At 48.0% G+C, this 16,043-nt stretch overlaps 2 protein-coding genes across 2 annotated transcripts; both read left to right on the forward strand.

Moving 5' to 3' along the window:
* The first annotated feature begins 726 nt into the window (after positions 1-726).
* Positions 727-4,669, forward strand: LOC142587120 (uncharacterized). Its single transcript, XM_075698009.1, has 2 exons — positions 727-833; positions 4,132-4,669. Exons 1-2 carry the CDS (start codon positions 782-784, stop codon positions 4,554-4,556), a joined length of 477 nt encoding a protein of 158 aa, XP_075554124.1. The 5' UTR covers positions 727-781; the 3' UTR covers positions 4,557-4,669.
* A 7,640-nt stretch (positions 4,670-12,309) lies between these two features.
* LOC142587885 (progestin and adipoQ receptor family member 3-like) lies at positions 12,310-15,766 on the forward strand. Its single transcript, XM_075699206.1, has one exon. The coding sequence runs from the start codon at positions 12,318-12,320 to the stop codon at positions 13,194-13,196; it is 879 nt and encodes a 292-aa protein (XP_075555321.1). The 5' UTR covers positions 12,310-12,317; the 3' UTR covers positions 13,197-15,766.
* Positions 15,767-16,043: the final 277 nt, after the last annotated feature.

Genomic DNA, 16,043 nt, shown 5'->3' on the forward strand with positions numbered 1-16,043 from the left:
AGCGAAGGAAAGTCAGCAAACATAAAAACCTTCGACGGTAGCCGTGCTTAGAAGTGTTCTAAAGATTGTCTAAATTAAATGCGACATCACCAGAGCAGAATGCTGTAAATAAATAACTGTGAATGAATAAAAAGAAACTGTTAAAGTTCTCATGCTTTTCCCTTTATGGCAAAATATGTCCATATCGCAACATGTAGCGCTGCCATAAAAAAATAAAAATATAAGAGAACTTGAAAGAACTTACTCCAAAGCAAAAGAAAAAAATAATCATGCGTAGACTCTCGTCATTTTCACTGCTGCTGCTTCTTATATTCCGTCAGCGCGCGCAGAGACCCTGCCTTTCTCGCGGGCTAAACCGACTTCATCACGACTTGCAAAAAAGAACAAGCGTCGTTCGATAACTTACAATGGTAACTACGCCCCCTCCTACGCCTACTCTTACACGCTCCTCTCTGTCGACATGAGTGATCACGTAACAGACAGCGCGCAGCGCTTTCCCACCCTTGCGTCGTAATGTAATAAAGCCCGATACCGGACTTCGTTTCTGATGTCTCGACTGGAGGGACAGCTTCCGAATCCTCACGCGTTCCCGGCACGTCGGTTTCATGAAAGAAGTCAGAAGCGAGTCGGCAGCTGGCGACTGCCCCCTGGAGGCTGTGAAATACGGCCGCTCGGACTAACGAACTTGGAAGGGCCGCGCACGCGTTGAGAGGCGCATATGAGAACGACCGGGCACGAAGAAAGCGCGGCCGGGAAAGACTACAGCGCTGAGCACGTCGACATGAGGCTCCGATTAGCGCTCGTATGCGTCACCGTCCTGGGATACGTCGGCGGTACGTGAAGCTTATGTTTCCTACATCGGGCGTGTTGAGTTCGGTTGAGGTTGTTGAGTGCGTCCTCAAGAAAACTAGTCCTCATTTGAAAAAGAAAGGTGGAAAAATGAAAATCGGCGGATCGGTTGTAAACTAATCTTTCTTTGGCCTTTGTGGATATTTTGAAGTACTTGAACTTCTTTCAAGTTGTTGGAATCGAGCCCATTTCGTTCAATTCATATATCTTTTTCTCCATGCTCTGCTGCTTCTGTTGGCGACTTCTTTACTTATCTGTAGCCGAATACTTTACTTCATTATTGGGACCTCTCTGGCAAGCGTAGGCAACGTAATTTCCTTTCAACCGCTCTGCAGAATGCGACCAAAAAATGAGTGTAAGTAAGAACTGTCTCTAACTATATATCAAGCTGGCTTATCAGTATTATTCTGGCACTGTCATACGCGTTTCAAGTTAGCACAAAAACTGAAATGCTTCCGGTGTAGGGCATACTGTGTATCCTCTTTCTAATAGAAGCATTGATGCAACGTTGTAGTTAGTTCCACGGGAAGGTACGCTTATACTTTGTTGAGGGTATGGTAATTTTAAATGGGTTCGGTGTACTGCATGAAGCACTCATCAGTAAGATTTAAGAAACATTATTTCGATTCACGTGCGAAATTCACGATGCGATCACGAGGCACGCCGTGGTGGCGGACTCCGGAATAATTTTGGCCACTGGGGTTCTCTAACGTGCACCTAAATTTAATCACAAGGCTTTTTTTTTTGCCTTTCGCCCCCGTCGAAATGCGATTGTCGTGGGAATCAAGCTGAAATGCTTCCAGCGTTGGGCACACTGTATGTCCTCTTTCTAATAGAAGCAGTGCTGCAACGTCAGGGTTAGTTCCAGGGGAAGATACGTTTATACTTTGTTCCCAAGGTATTGTATCCTTAACTAGGTTTGGTGTACTGAAGCATTCATCACGAAGTTCACCTCATGCTTAGCAGCGCAACGCCACATTCGCCAAGCCACCGCGACTGGCTGTCACGAAGTTCCTAGTTCAGGCAGGGCAACAGCTTCGTGTCTTTGTACAGCTCTCATTCGGGGGACCCACACGCTCGTTGTGTGACTCCGTGTTGATGAGGTCTCCCGCCAGGTGTGTCTCCGGCCGCAAGGAAGGTTCCTGTAAGAGTCAGATCCGTGGTGGCATTGCATTGCCGCCAGTCTATGCACTCCCCGGACCGTCAGACAGATTTCGGCGCGACCTGTCACTTCTGGCCGGCCACGCCTAGTTGCTCTTGCAGGTGTATGTCGCGCCTCTTGTGGAGCTGTTGCCGACTGAGCTCACCGAGGCGCTGCTATCTGTGGGGCAACCGCCCCAGCCACACACGTGACCCCGTACGCGGATCTACGGCACACATTACAGGGCGCTGTTGGATTTCATATAACGTGTGAAACTATCTCCAAGGGCATCGTGGGTGTTTCAATCACGAAATTTCCGAATCACATTAAAAACGGATATTCTAGAGCAAGCACGACCCCCAAATATAAAATATAATCCTGATCGCAAAAAAAAGGTGATATATGAAGTTTGCTTGTAACCGGTTCGGTGACAAGCTAGCCTCTTGCGCATTTATTTTTTACGTGTTTGTTATACATTTTGCTACTGCACGTCCACAATCGACGATCTCGCAAATTAGCAACAACTGCTTTCACGTTTCGCGGTCGCCACAAGAGTGGCAGTAACGAGACAACGGATCACTACATCACCAGACGCACATACAGCGTTGTGTTTCGCTGATTGAGAGAAGGGTTATGATAGCACTGACCAAAGGCGGAACGCATTATTCCTTTCAATAATTTAATGTCAGTCACTATACGAAAAAAAATTAATATATAGGGTTTTACGTGCCAAAACTACGATCTGATTATTAGGTACGCCATAGTGGGGGACTCCGGAAATTGGCATCTCCTGGCATTCTTTGAAATGCACCTAAATCTAAGTACACGGGTGTTTTCGCAGTTCGCCCCCATCAAAATGCGTCCGCCGTGGCCGGGACTCGATCCCGCGACCTCGTGCTTAGCAGCCCAACACCATAGCCCCTAAGCAACGACGGCGGCTATTCAGTATACGAATGCCTCAATTTTAGGCAGCCTATATGCGAATTTGTTGCTCCGATTTATGCTACGGCCAGTCTCGCAAAGTTTGCATCATATTAAAACAACGTGCGGGGGATGTGCGGTGCTATACAGCTTCACACATTGTTTTAAAAAGATGCAAACGTACTGAGACTGACCGAAGCATAAATTGAAGACAGAAGTTCGCATATAGGCTGCCTGAAATCGAGGCATTCGTATTCTGACTGACGGGAGATTACTGAAGACTATTATGCGTTGCGTTATTACTCAGTAGCCGTGTCTCTGCGCAGCAGCCACAGCTCTCCTAAACTCAGTCATTTGAAACCATTCTCGCTTCTTTAGTTCTCCCTCCCTCACGGTTGCAATATTCGAAGTAATGAAATCTGATTATAATAGATAGTAAATTCTCGAATCGAATACGAATTGAATAGCGCGTAAGCTATTCGATTCGACTTTCTAATTTTTTTCTATTCGCACGCACCTAATGCATACGCCCTTGAAATTCTTTAATTACATCGAGCGAGCGCCGACAGCTCGGCGTGTCGACGCTGTATCCCTGTAGCAGCGACGGACACCGCTTAAGCGAACGGTGCAGCAGGAAACATTCGAACTGGAAATGGCCTTGCGGGCCAGCGCACAATGTCGTCGACGTTGCCGCACCTTGCGGCTACAACGGGGCCGCTGAGACGCCGTGCGGTCGACGCTCGAGCTTACTGTAAAAAAAAAAAATCTAACTTATATATAAGATTCTTCACTAGGTTTACGCCACAGGACAAACCTTTCAGTATTAGGAAAAGGTATTTCATTCCATTGACTAGAACGGTCTCTTCGCTCTATTACGATGTCCATGGAGAAGGCCTTCGTCGCGCATTGAGCATCCCCGACAAAATATCGGTTGTAAAAGATTCGGTGCAGCAGATATTCGGCATCGCTAACACATTCCATTGACTGTTCGTCTCTCAAAGCCGGCGGGCAAGCGCAGTCGGTATTTTTGTGCGACAAATACAGAGCGAAATGCGGGGGCGTTTTTCGAGGGGCTACGCGTGGGCCACGCCCGCCTCCTCACGGGCGTTTTCATTGAAAACCGGCTGTACTTATAAACACGGTGCGATGCAAGGGTCAGACTAAATGAACGGTTTTTCTTTAAATTTTTGTTTGTTCTTCTCTCTTTCTCTCTTTCAAAGCCGACGACAAGGACTGTCCCAAACTTGAATGCAAAAAAGAAGGCTCCAACTGCACCGTCGTCCAAGACGACGGCAGCAAGTGCGGGCGCTGCTCCTGCAGCGGCAAGCAAAGCAACAGTTCAGATTCGAAGCCAGTGGGCGAGTCGGGGAGTAAGCCCTCCGGCGAGGACACCAGGAACTCCAGCACCGCGGCTGCAGTCGCCGAGAACACGAGTGAGAACAAGCCGGAGGCAGCTCCCAAAACGGATGGAAAGTCTCAGTCAAAACCTGACGGGGCTGCTCAGAGCAGCGAAGGCGCAAGTGTCGCATCTAGCGGCGACCACAGTCCCTGCGACAGCTGTCCCGAGCACTGCATGATAACCATGTACAGGGGAAAATGCACCGGGTGCGTTTTGGTGGACGACGCTGAGACAGAGTGTCACTGACGTTTCCATTCGTGCTGTCGCAATCCAACTTGCGATACATCCGACTCTCATGTGTGCGTACATTCCTGCTCACGCGCTGTGCACAGCGACAAAATAAACACGGTTCCAATGAATTCTGCCAGAGAAGTTAGTTTTCGGTCGGCTACAACGGCCAACGAAAGGACAGAGCCTAAATCAGATCTACGTTTTTCTTTTTTCTGGAAGCACAGCGTAAACTTTTAGACAATTACATGCTTTTCATGTCTTGCTTTTCACGCCTTTTTCCTACCTTTTTCTTGTCTTGAGGGGGCATTTAGCGTGTATGGGGCGGTTGGTGACAAAATATTTGCTCACATTTAAATTTAGAGTTCAACTATTCGCAGACCAAATATTCACCATTTACTAGATGCTTGTAACTGTTTTCTCCCTTGGAATGCGTGCGACTCGCACTTCCTGTAGAACTCGAAAATGCACGATCACATTGTAACAAATGCGATGAACGAAACGAGATCAAGGTAAAGTGGAGACCAACGTTTCGACAAGTGGATTTGTCTTTCTTCAAGGCGACATGTCGACAAGTTCGCTTGTGGAACCGTTGGCTCCCGCTTTTATCCTGTTCTCGTTTTGCTCATCGCCTTTAATTTCCAACTCCGGCATTCTCCGTGTTTTCACAGTAACGGAAAGTCACATACCGCGAGTATTCCCCCTTGCTCGCAACTTTGCTAGGATGAATTTAGTAAGATGAAAGCTTTCTGTTTTCAAACTTTGAAAGAATATTGCACGCCTATTGGCTGTTCGTTTTTCGTTCAAGTTTCGCGACAAGTTCTGCGATTTCGTTCAGCATTACTCCGAAATGACCAAGCATCTTTGCCTGCTTGGTTATTCCACGCCGTTTAGGGGTTGGGTTGATCCCGGAAAGCCACATCATCCGCTCAACCAAGATCCCGAACTTCAAAGAAAACGCCGACGTTTGAGCTCCGGATGTCTTTCCTCCACCGCGGATTGCCAACCACCGCCGCGGGGGCTAAACGCCACCATCAAATACGCGCAACACTGGCGAACAGCTGCAGACACGTGGACTAGTTTTTCTTTTTAGTGCGCGACTAAACTTTCCCGATGCACCAAGGGAACAACAAAATTAAGCGTATATTGAACCATGCATGCCCCAAAAGGGAGTTAATTTTTCGTGAGAAATGCCGCGGTATACCCAAGTAGATGTTGCGTTGTGCTTCTGACCTCGAGCTCGCGGGTTCAATTGCAAGAAAGAAAACAAACCATAAAAAAAGAAAGAAAGAACGAAAAGAAAAACACTTGTGTACCTACATTTAGGCGCACATGAAGTCTACCGAGGCGATCGAAATTAATCCGGAGTTCCTTCTACCCCCCTCCCCCCTCATGCGTGCCTAAAACCACGCGTGCCTAAAACCACACGTAAAACTCCAGAACCCCAGAGTTTAGAAACTCGTGAGGCGAAATTCGAGCACGAACAAAAGCAGCAGTTAGATCGAAATATTTCTGTTTGTGTACTGATTTCTACATGTATTGTCAACGCCTCGGCGGGACTATTACGGGAATGCAGTACTGAAAATAAATAAACAACAATTATTGGCATGGGCAAGAATACATTATTCACTGAAAATGCAACCGCCATAGTGGGAAGGGGAGAACAAGAGAAGGTATGCACAGCGCATAGTTCTAGTGTAAACATAGTTACACGGTAATACTGACATATACGAGGTACTGAAGTAGAGAATTATTTACAATAATATTCAGAAGTAAAATGATGAGCAACGTGCCATAAAAACAAAAAAAAAACAAAAAAATGCAAGGACAAGGGAAACTTGAATGTGGTACGCTTACAGTTTAGTCAGGAGGATGAGGAGCTCTAGAGATTGCGCGCTGTTGTATTATAAGCCATCGTCTTGTAATTTTCTGTATAGAAAGGCAAATCACTGCAGCAAGATTGCATTGCGTGCATTATAGGGGCCCGACAACAAAGAATTAACCTCAAATACTAATCCACATGTTTGAAGTTGTAAGAACTCTATGACGCAGATACTTTTCGAACCTAAATAGAAGACACTAAGCAAGTGCGAAGGTTGGGAAACACTTATGAGGATATTTAATTGGCTTGATACTACAGTTGATCTCGAAACGCCGTAGTGACGTTAATGATATTATATTGACGTTATTACGCAGCTAAATTTGCTCGAATCGCTTAGCGAGAAGGCTATGTGTGTGGAAGGCTACACGAGAAGGCTACACTCGTGTGTAGCAAGCCATGACAAGAACTTTGTTTTAGTCCTGAGGGACTGAGATCTTGGGGAACCAAAACCAAAGGCTCCCGAAGATCAAGTCGGTGGCGCCGCCCCCGATGGGACCGGGAGATGAAGTTCCGCCGCAATGTCGTGGGCCCTCTGGACAGCCTGGAGTTGAATGTGGAGATTGCTGCTCTTGAGAGATTCCTGCCATTGTTCTTTCGTGATGGGTGGAGAGGCGTTACGGGCTGGGCACAGCCTGATCATGTGGTCAAAAGAGCATGAGTCATGACCACATTTGGGGCACGATTGTGAGTGGGCAGGATCTATCCTGTTAAGTGACCGATGAGTGGGATACGAACGGATTTGCAGAAGTCTGAGTGTGCTGGCCTGAGGTTTGTTCAGTTTAGGGTGAGGGGGTGGAAATGTCCTCCTGCTCAGTCGATAATGGGAAACAATTTCGTGGAAAGTACATAATGGATCTTTGTGGATGTTGACTTCGTTCCAAGCCTGGGTACCCGAGACAGCGTGGTACGCGAAATCGCGAGCTCTCCGATGGGCCTGCTTGTTAAGATTACATCCAAGCGGGTTAATTGAGCTATCTAGATGGGCTGGGAACCCCGAGATGTGGTATCCTCTTTCGCTGCTCTCCCTAGTCCTTTGAAGTGCTTTAATCAAAATATTGTTCGCCTGTTCAGATACGAGAGCGGACGAGAAGGATCTAACCACCGTGCGCGAGTCCGAAAAGACGATAGCGGGAACTTTGAGCTGTGAAAAGCCAGAGCGATTGCCGCTTCCTCCGCCACATGGGCAAAATTCGTATAAATAGAGGCTGCATTGACCAGGTCGCCTGCCGCGTCTTCCACCGGGACAGAGAACTTATCCCCACTGTCATATCTGGCAGCATCGACAGAGAGGGCATCTTGTTTCTGCTGATTTAACTTTTTAAGGATTGACTTGGCTCTCGCGAATCTCCTACCCTCGTTATGCACTGGGTGGATATTTCGGGGAACAGGGTCAACCATGATGCGAGTTCTGGTTTCCCGGGTCAAGCTAACTTCAGTCGCCGGTTCATGTCTGGGTTGGATTCCCGCTTCTTCTAATATCTTGATCCCTGGCTTAGTGGCTCAAATCCTCATTATTTGACCCGCTGTGTGAGCTTCTTTTAGCTCATCGATGGTGTTATGCAGTCCTAGCTCCAGCAGCTGCTCAGTGCTTGTGGACTGCGGAAGGCCGAGCACGCGCTTGAGGCCGGTTCTGATTGGGGAGTCGAGCTTGGCCTTTTCCGCTTTACCGCAATAATTTTTATTTTATTTATTTTATTTATTGAATACTGCGGACACGTGGTCCACACAGGGAGGAGGGCATATGGTACATAGAAAGAAAATCAGATTGACAAAACAAACAGAACAATGAAAAAAAATATTAGGAACTGGATTCAATTTATACAATTCCATTAGGTTACAGTTCGAGGAAAAAAGAAAACCTATATGTGTTTGTTCTTGCAAAGTAAGGGGCTAATGCATCATGTCTGTATTGGCGTGTAGTTCTGGTCGAAAACTGCCATAAATGTTCAGATGGGTAAAGGGATAAATTGTTAGTGTGAAGTAGTCTAAGAAATTCAAGTCTCTGTTTTTTCTTCTAAGTTTGAGTGGTTCAAGGTTGTTAATTTCCAGAAGTTCGGTGGGGGAATCACATCTGGAAAATTTGTTCAATATAGATCTGACCGCTTTTCTCTGAATTCTCTCAAGACTATTAAGATTAGTTTTTGTGTATGGATTCCAAACTATGCAAGCATATTCGAGCTTAGGTCTAATTAGGGAGATGTAGCACAGCATCTTAATGTTAAGTGGGGCTTTCTTAAGTTTGTGTCTCAGCAGGCATTGTTTTCTTAAGGCTGAAGCGCAAGTGTTAGTTATGTGATCATTCCATGATAGTGAATTGTTAAGGGTCACTCCAAGGTATTTATAGCTAGTGACTTCATGAAGAGGTGATGGACCTAACTTATATGTATAACGCAAGGGTGATTTCTTATGTGTCATTCGCAGTAGTACGCTTTTATCTGTGTTTAGTGTCATTCCCCAGCACCCGCACCATGCAAGAATATTATTTAAACTACAACATAAACTAGTTTGATCATGGAGAAAAACAATATCTTTAAAGAGCACACAATCATCGGCAAATAATCGAATCTGTACACCACCTTCAACCGCGTTAACAATATTTTTAATATATAGAACAAAAAAAGAGGACCGAGCACACTGCCCTGGGGAAGACCCGATGTGACCGGAAGGCAGCTCAATTTTTTGTCATTTATCTCAACGAATTGTTTCCGGTTAGACAAATAAGCAGAAATCCAAGCGATAAACATCTGAAGGATTCCTGCATTTTCAAGTTTTAGGTTTAATTTATCATGAGGGACCGTATCGTATGCCTTACGGAAGTCAAGGAAAATTATGTCTGTTTATCCGTTCTTGTCAAGGGTTGATGCAAACAAATGAACTACAGTGACTTTTAAGAACGGAGTGAGCCGATGCACCAGGACGCCATGACGAATCCAATTCCATGCTAACGGAAACAGATACTTGTTCGTTCGTAGAACGAAGTATTCTAGTAATATATTTAGGACACCCCGAGGTTTGGACCTTCAGTTAAAGGAAGAAATTCCAGCATCGAAAATGTCGTGTCAGTAATTATTTATAATTACTGAAGTTAAATGTTTGACACAAGCCCGTCTGGACGGGACGAAACATGGTGAGAAGGTAGAAAAAATCCGGGGCACTACGCCAACCAAAGTAAAATTTAAAAGAAATTATTACTACAGTAAGCGCCCCACGTGCGTTGAGCTTAATATACAGGACCTACACAGTTTAAGCGAGTTAGGTGTCATCGTCACAAACACGGATGAATGGATGGATGGATGGATGTTATGAGCGTCCCCTTTGGAATGAGGTGGTGGGTTGCACCACCAAGCTCTTGCTATTATACTGCCTAATGGGCTACCTAGGTTAAAGAAGAGATAAAGAAAACAAACACAATATGAACTGTCACAACCAAATTTTCTGACCACCTATCGCGAACTTTGCTTGTGTACGTCTCCGTTTTCTGTCGTTTCCCTACTTCCACCAATCTTCAAATCGCCTCTTACTCTCTTTGCGGTAGTAAACATTACCTTTTAACATAACGCTTCACGAAACGCCCCTTTGTCAAAGTGATATCGACAAGTGCTCTAACCTGGGGCCGAATCTTATAACGGTTCGGTTGGGGAACCGTTCTTTTGGCCTCACCTGATTGGCCAAAATTTTGATTACGTCACAGGTCGTCAGAGGCAGCGGGGCGGTATCGCAATTTTCGAATACGTCACGCATCTGTCAATCATCATCAAAACGAACCGGTCGTAGGAACCGGAGAAGGGGTAGTCCGCTTTGGGTTCCGTTGCTGTGGCTTGGCTGTTGGCTTGTGACCCAGGCCGCGCGCGCCGGTCGCGCGCCCCCGGAGACGCGCGGGCGTCGCGCGCGCGTGCGTTGGTTGCTTCGGAGGCTATTACTTGCCTTCGTCGTCTGCTTGGCGTTGCTCTTTCGGGGTCGACCAAGGCTGGAAATGCGATACGCTTTCGAAGAAGTGACGGATAATGAGTTGCACCGCCCTTGCTGGCTTTCTAAGTAGACCTTTTGCAAGCTACGCTATCAAATGGAGGAGACTCGGGAGCAAGCGTACGAGTGGCCATTCCACGCAGAGGAAGGGATATTGCGCGCTGCGGTTCATCGCCGCCGGCCTGCAGCTCCCAGAGCTCAGTCGGACGCGAAGCATTAATGGGAATTGCCTAGATCTCTGCTGCCGGCATTGTCCACAAAGTTGCTCTCGCAATTACTGTGTTGGCCGGTTGAAGGGCTGGGTCAGCTTTGCCGTGACTTCAGCTTCAAAGTCAATGCCAAGGAGATATTTGCATGGTGAGATTGAATTCCCAGTGCTATCGCCAGTGTGAATAGCTCGCAGATCGCCGTTCAGCAGTCAGAAGGGTTCAACCTAGGCTGGTTCAGCGCTTCCTTCGTTCTGCTGATAAAACTATATAGTCAGGACGGGAAGATATTGTGGAGCTCTCTTATTTGGCTGCCCTTTTTTCTCTAGTTCGGGAGTGCCATACTTTGTTTCTCAATTTCACGGCACAGCGCGCTCCGTCAGCACCCCACTCTTCGATTTGACTTCGCGCAGGCAATGCAGGGCCCGTATACCGTAATGTTCGATTTAAGTTCCACTGCTTCTATCACGCGACGCGCCCTGGGGCAGATCGCGGGGATAGCGGCAGCGCGGCGGCGAGCGAGTCATGTCCGAGCTGATGACGAAGGGCGAAAAAAGAAGGAAAATTGATATAGTCGGCTAGTAAAGGTGTCCCTAAGAACCAGTTCACGGTTTTGTCGTGCTAGCTACTTGAGAAGTGCTGGTAGTGCGTTCCTGTTGCATGCATCGTGCGAGCTCCTGGTAGCAGACGACATAGCCCTGCGCTCTGCCAACTCCGTGGCCAACTCATTTACGCTTACGATACCGCCTGTAGGCTGAGAATGAAAAAGAATGACATTAATAAATTACTTCTGCATTGCGTAAACGCCCGACACCGCAAGTTTATACTTCAAAACTTGGCGTATAATATTTAATTTATATTTTACATTCATTTAGCAAGCAGAAACATTCTGCAATTCCTCGATTAGCTCGTCATATAATGACGTACACTTCAGAGGTTGCACCCTCTCATCTATTGGTCGCGTACTCCCCTTCTTCCACCGCCGGCTCGGGAGTGTCACATCTAATGACGTATGCAGCGAAGCGGACGGTTCGTATTCCGAACCGTTATAAGATTCGGCCCCTGAGCGCCAATGGAACTATTCTCGCCACCTAGCGAACGCAAGTGACAAGCATGAGCATTGCTTTTTTAGCCTTTAAGATTTAACGGCGTGCGGTGTGTGCGCGCGCTGCCAGATCTTGGAGGCAATGATCAATTCAACCTCCTGCTTGTAGGTTTTTCCAACAGACGGCCCTATATAGCCGTGTCTGTGACGCCTGTCTGTGATTTCGCGCCAAACTTCAAACCCAAATGTAAGCGTACTAAATCGACGTACGGGTATAAATAGCTTCTGCAGTTTTCTTTTCTTTTTGATGCCCAGCTGCGACCGATCAGAACTGGTTATGAACTGCTTGATCTGCTAGAGCGGTAAGCTCTATCGCGAGCTTGCGGGCACACAATCACCACCATTACGATCGCCGTGTTCTTCACGCCGGCGAGCTTTTTCCACATATATTTTTTTTTCTCATTTTACCCTTCCTGGTTTCTTTAGAGATGCACCATTGATGCCCCGCTGCTGACAATCTATTTGCATCGTTCACTATTTCATTTCTCTTTACCGATTAAGTTTTGTTCTCGGCGTGCTGATTTCTTTTTCGCCAGCGCCACCACCATCGCCAACAGCAGCACCTCCTCTCCTTTGTTCTCTCCTCCTCCTCCGTTGGGGCGCCGGGCCGGGCTCGCACGATGGACGCGACCGTCGACTACGAGCCGCAGCAGCCACGGCCGGCGGCCGCCCACAGGCCGCGTGATCGCCCCGGCAAGCGTCGAGACCACCACGCCAAGCTGCGGCGATTCGAAGAGGTGCCGGCGTTCCTGCGCCCGAACCCGTTCATTCGCAGGGGCTACCGCGTGCTCTACACCCCTCGGCAGTGCCTGCGAAGCGTCTTCCAGTGGAACAACGAGACGCTCAACATCTGGACGCACCTCGGCGGAATCTTCCTCTTCGGCGCCGTGCTCGTCCGAGACGTCCGGTACCGGCTTCCCTCGGTCAGGGCGAACCTCGTCGACTCCGCCGTCGTGGTGGCCATCGTGTGCGCCTACATCACGACGCTGTCGCTCTCCGTGCTGTACCACACGTTCAACTGCCAGTCCAAGGAGGCCTACCACAAGCTGCTGCGCTACGACCTGGCCGGCGTCGGTCTCAGCCTCGGCTCCACCTTTTCGTCCGGCGTCATCCTGGCGTTCCAGGAGCACGCCTTCTTCATGTACCTGTACGTGTCGCTCGAGACGCTCCTGCTGGTGTTCATCATGGCCACGCAGGACTCCGACAACAGCAAGGTCCTCTGCAGCCTGGTCGTGTTCGGGCTGGTGCCCACCTTCCACTGGCTTTACCTGGCGCCGCCTTACATGCCGCTGATTCTGCCTCGCGTCGCGCTGATCTTTGTGTACGCGGCCATTTCGTACGTCGTGCTCGAGGGACGCTTTCCCGAGCGAATGTGGCCCGGCCGCTGCGACTACGTGGGAGCCAGCCACCAGATCTGGCACTTGCTTGTCCTCCTCATGACCTACTGGTGGCACGAGACGGCGTTCGAGTTCGTGCGGTGTAAGAACGGCTTGTGCTGACCGAGTGTGCCTGAACGGTTGTTCAAAGCGTGCCACTCGTCCACTGACGTCCCTATCGGTTTCATTTGTGTGTAACGAACGACTCTGGTGCCATCGGCAACGTGTGAAGGTTTAGGCGAGCCGTTAGGCACCACGTCTATTGCGTCCCCTTTTTTTTTTCCCCGTCCAAACTGTTCTAGCATATATCACACCTCTGTGGCTGCGCGATGAACACGGGACGGGCAAAAATTACGAAATTCGAAAATTGTATCTCACGAAGCTCGCACTGATATAGGTAGTAAAGGTAAAAAAAAATCGCTCTCTGCTTGGTCGGGTCGCCCGATGTTAAGCCGTCCAAAAATATACTCGCTTTCGCGATAACGTATCGGCGGCCGTTGATAAGAATGGCGGCTATTCGTAGTTCCTTCTCAAACTACGCTAAAGAACATCTACACATTCAATGCGGTATACGTGCAGTTGCTCAGTAACAGCTGTTCACGACCGCAGCGCTTAGAGAAAAAGAAAGTAACCGTACTGAATGAAGCAACATGGCCAAGAGATCCTTCGGCTTGAAAGAACGGCACGTGAATAAAAGAGGTAAAAGAAAGAGCGATATGAAAACAGCTGTCGAGGAAGCGCTACCGAAACTATGTACAAAGGCACAGCCGTCACGCGCGTATTTTCGCAATTGAAAGGTATCAGAGTCCCATGAAAAACAGCTTTAGAGTCCTCGCTTTTAGGAAGCAGCAACAGATCTGACGGGCGAAATCTAAGGAGGAACGCAAATTTTCTACGATGAATGCGTTTATATGAGCGCTACGCAACACGCCTGTCTTTCACAATGAGGCGGTAATCTATAAGAAGCGGTCATTCATTTACATTCATTTCATCGTACGTATGTTTCAGGTTTGTCATTTTCTAATACGAGCAAAGAAAAAAAAACGTAAAGCACGCTTAAGCTTCACCTGAAAGAGGAACGCGATAGCGTGCAAAGATACCTGAATGCTTCCCACTATATAACCGTACTGCGAGCTTTCTGGTAGCAACGCGGCCTCTTGCGTGGGCCGATCCCGGAGGCTGTGCACAGCCACGCCGAATAAATTGCGTCATTTCGAGGTTTCTGTTATTGCTTCGCACTTTTAATATTTAGGCCTATAGGAAGATTTAACATAAAAGGCGTGCGTTGTGGATGTTTTGTTTCAAGACATTTGTTTGTGGGGCTGTCATCCTCAAAATTCTGGGGAATAACTGTCACGAATGAAAGAAAAGGTATGAGCAACTGAAGTGATATAGCATGATGTGGCAATATAATCCACATATAGCGCATTTCATATAGCAAGGCGTGGCATATGCGCACATACCTAGATATATACGGCAATTTTCACTCACGGACAACCCCGTCGACGCCGGACTTCCTGAGGCACGGGGCCTTTAACGCAGTCGCGCGTTCAAAAACAAACCCGGAGCAGTAACTGCGGTAGACCACCTTGGGGGATGCGACCATTTTCTCCTCGCTGGGCGCACGCGGGCGGGAGCCTTCCTTGGTCAGTGCCAAGCACGCCGTGACCCATCTGGAGCGTAACCGCACGAAATCTCGCGAAACTAATCGGATCCCGAAAAAGTGATCGCGCGTTAGTACCGCTCAGTGCCTGCAACGCCAGGCTATAATTCCTCTGCCGCGCGCACATGACTTCACTGCTCAACAATATAGCCTTGATACTATAGCGCGAAGTGGTGCTTGTCATCGCAATGCTGATCGCATTCTGCCTCTTCAACGTCGCCTATAGTGCAGCGTTTGGAAGCTCTCGGCGAAGAAACAATGTCAGAGAAATATTGAGCCTAACACAAACCAACAATTAACAATCATTAGCGGAGCAGCGGGAGGTACAGCTCACCAGCTTGGACATGGGTGTGCAGAGGCTTCCAGCAAGTCCATCGGGCGGCCAAGGACCTAGGACTAAGGGAGGCACCCATCGCTCTTTGACCCCGTTCCCCCTGCTCCCTGTCTTAATAAAGTTTTACTAAATAAATAAAGTTTACGCGCACAGGGACACGTCTGTCGAGCTTGTTCGCTTCACTGGAACTGTGGTGGGGTGTTGGAACGGTTGCCGAATGCAATTCAGAAAACAAGCTTACGTGCGCCGTGCCTATGCCATTCATTCGAAGTAAGGCGGGCGATGAACGGTAAGGGAGAAAACATTGCGACCACGCCTGCTAAAATAATATGTTGGAGAAATGGGACGTTTCATGCTTTTATCGGTAAATTGTGTTCGCCGTATGGTTTCTGCCTGTCTGATGAAGAACGGCGCTCAGTATTAATACGGAGCGATGTTTGGCTCGCAGGAGCCGTTAGACGTTGTCAATTCGCCATGCAGGAGACGACGGGCCAGCCTCGACAACTATGTTTGTTTGGTTGTTTGTTTGCCTCCGAGAGTGGCTCACACCCCATATGGGAGATTGCCGAAGAATCGGCTGATTTACGAAAAACAATTATACGAGTCTAAAAAGAAACACTATTCAGAAATTTTGAATAGCTAACATGAATGAAGCGAGACAAAAATGTATGAACTTAGCAAGGAAATCGTCCCGAATCAATTATATACCCCAAAACAGCTGCACAACATCCCTATGATAATGCCCCACAGAAGAGGCTCCCAAAGATAGACAATGGTCACGGCCAAGTGTCTCCTCTTCTTGCGACCATGTGGCACAAGATGTACGGAGTAAAAAAAAAGGAAAGAACAGCCAAGAACCATGGTTGCTCCGCAGACGTGGCATCGTCCCGACTCAGCTCACCTCTAGAGACACAGTGCAGATAGCGGTGGCAGGACAGTGGCTATTTCTCTTCCCAAAAACGAGTTGTCGTGT

Source organism: Dermacentor variabilis, chromosome 7 (genome assembly GCF_050947875.1).
Source record: "Dermacentor variabilis isolate Ectoservices chromosome 7, ASM5094787v1, whole genome shotgun sequence".
In the NCBI taxonomy this organism is placed as follows: domain Eukaryota; kingdom Metazoa; phylum Arthropoda; class Arachnida; order Ixodida; family Ixodidae; genus Dermacentor; species Dermacentor variabilis.

What these genes read in the sequence shown, in the direction of transcription:
- LOC142587120 (XM_075698009.1), top strand. Translation starts at nt 782, where the DNA reads ATGAGGCTCCGATTAGCGCTCGTATGCGTCACCGTCCTGGGATACGTC. An exon ending in CGTCCTGGGATACGTCGGCG is followed by an intron (nt 834 to 4,131) that starts GTACGTGAAGCT and finishes TCTCTTTCAAAG; the next exon opens with CCGACGACAAGGACTGTCCC.
- LOC142587885 (XM_075699206.1), top strand. Translation starts at nt 12,318, where the DNA reads ATGGACGCGACCGTCGACTACGAGCCGCAGCAGCCACGGCCGGCGGCC.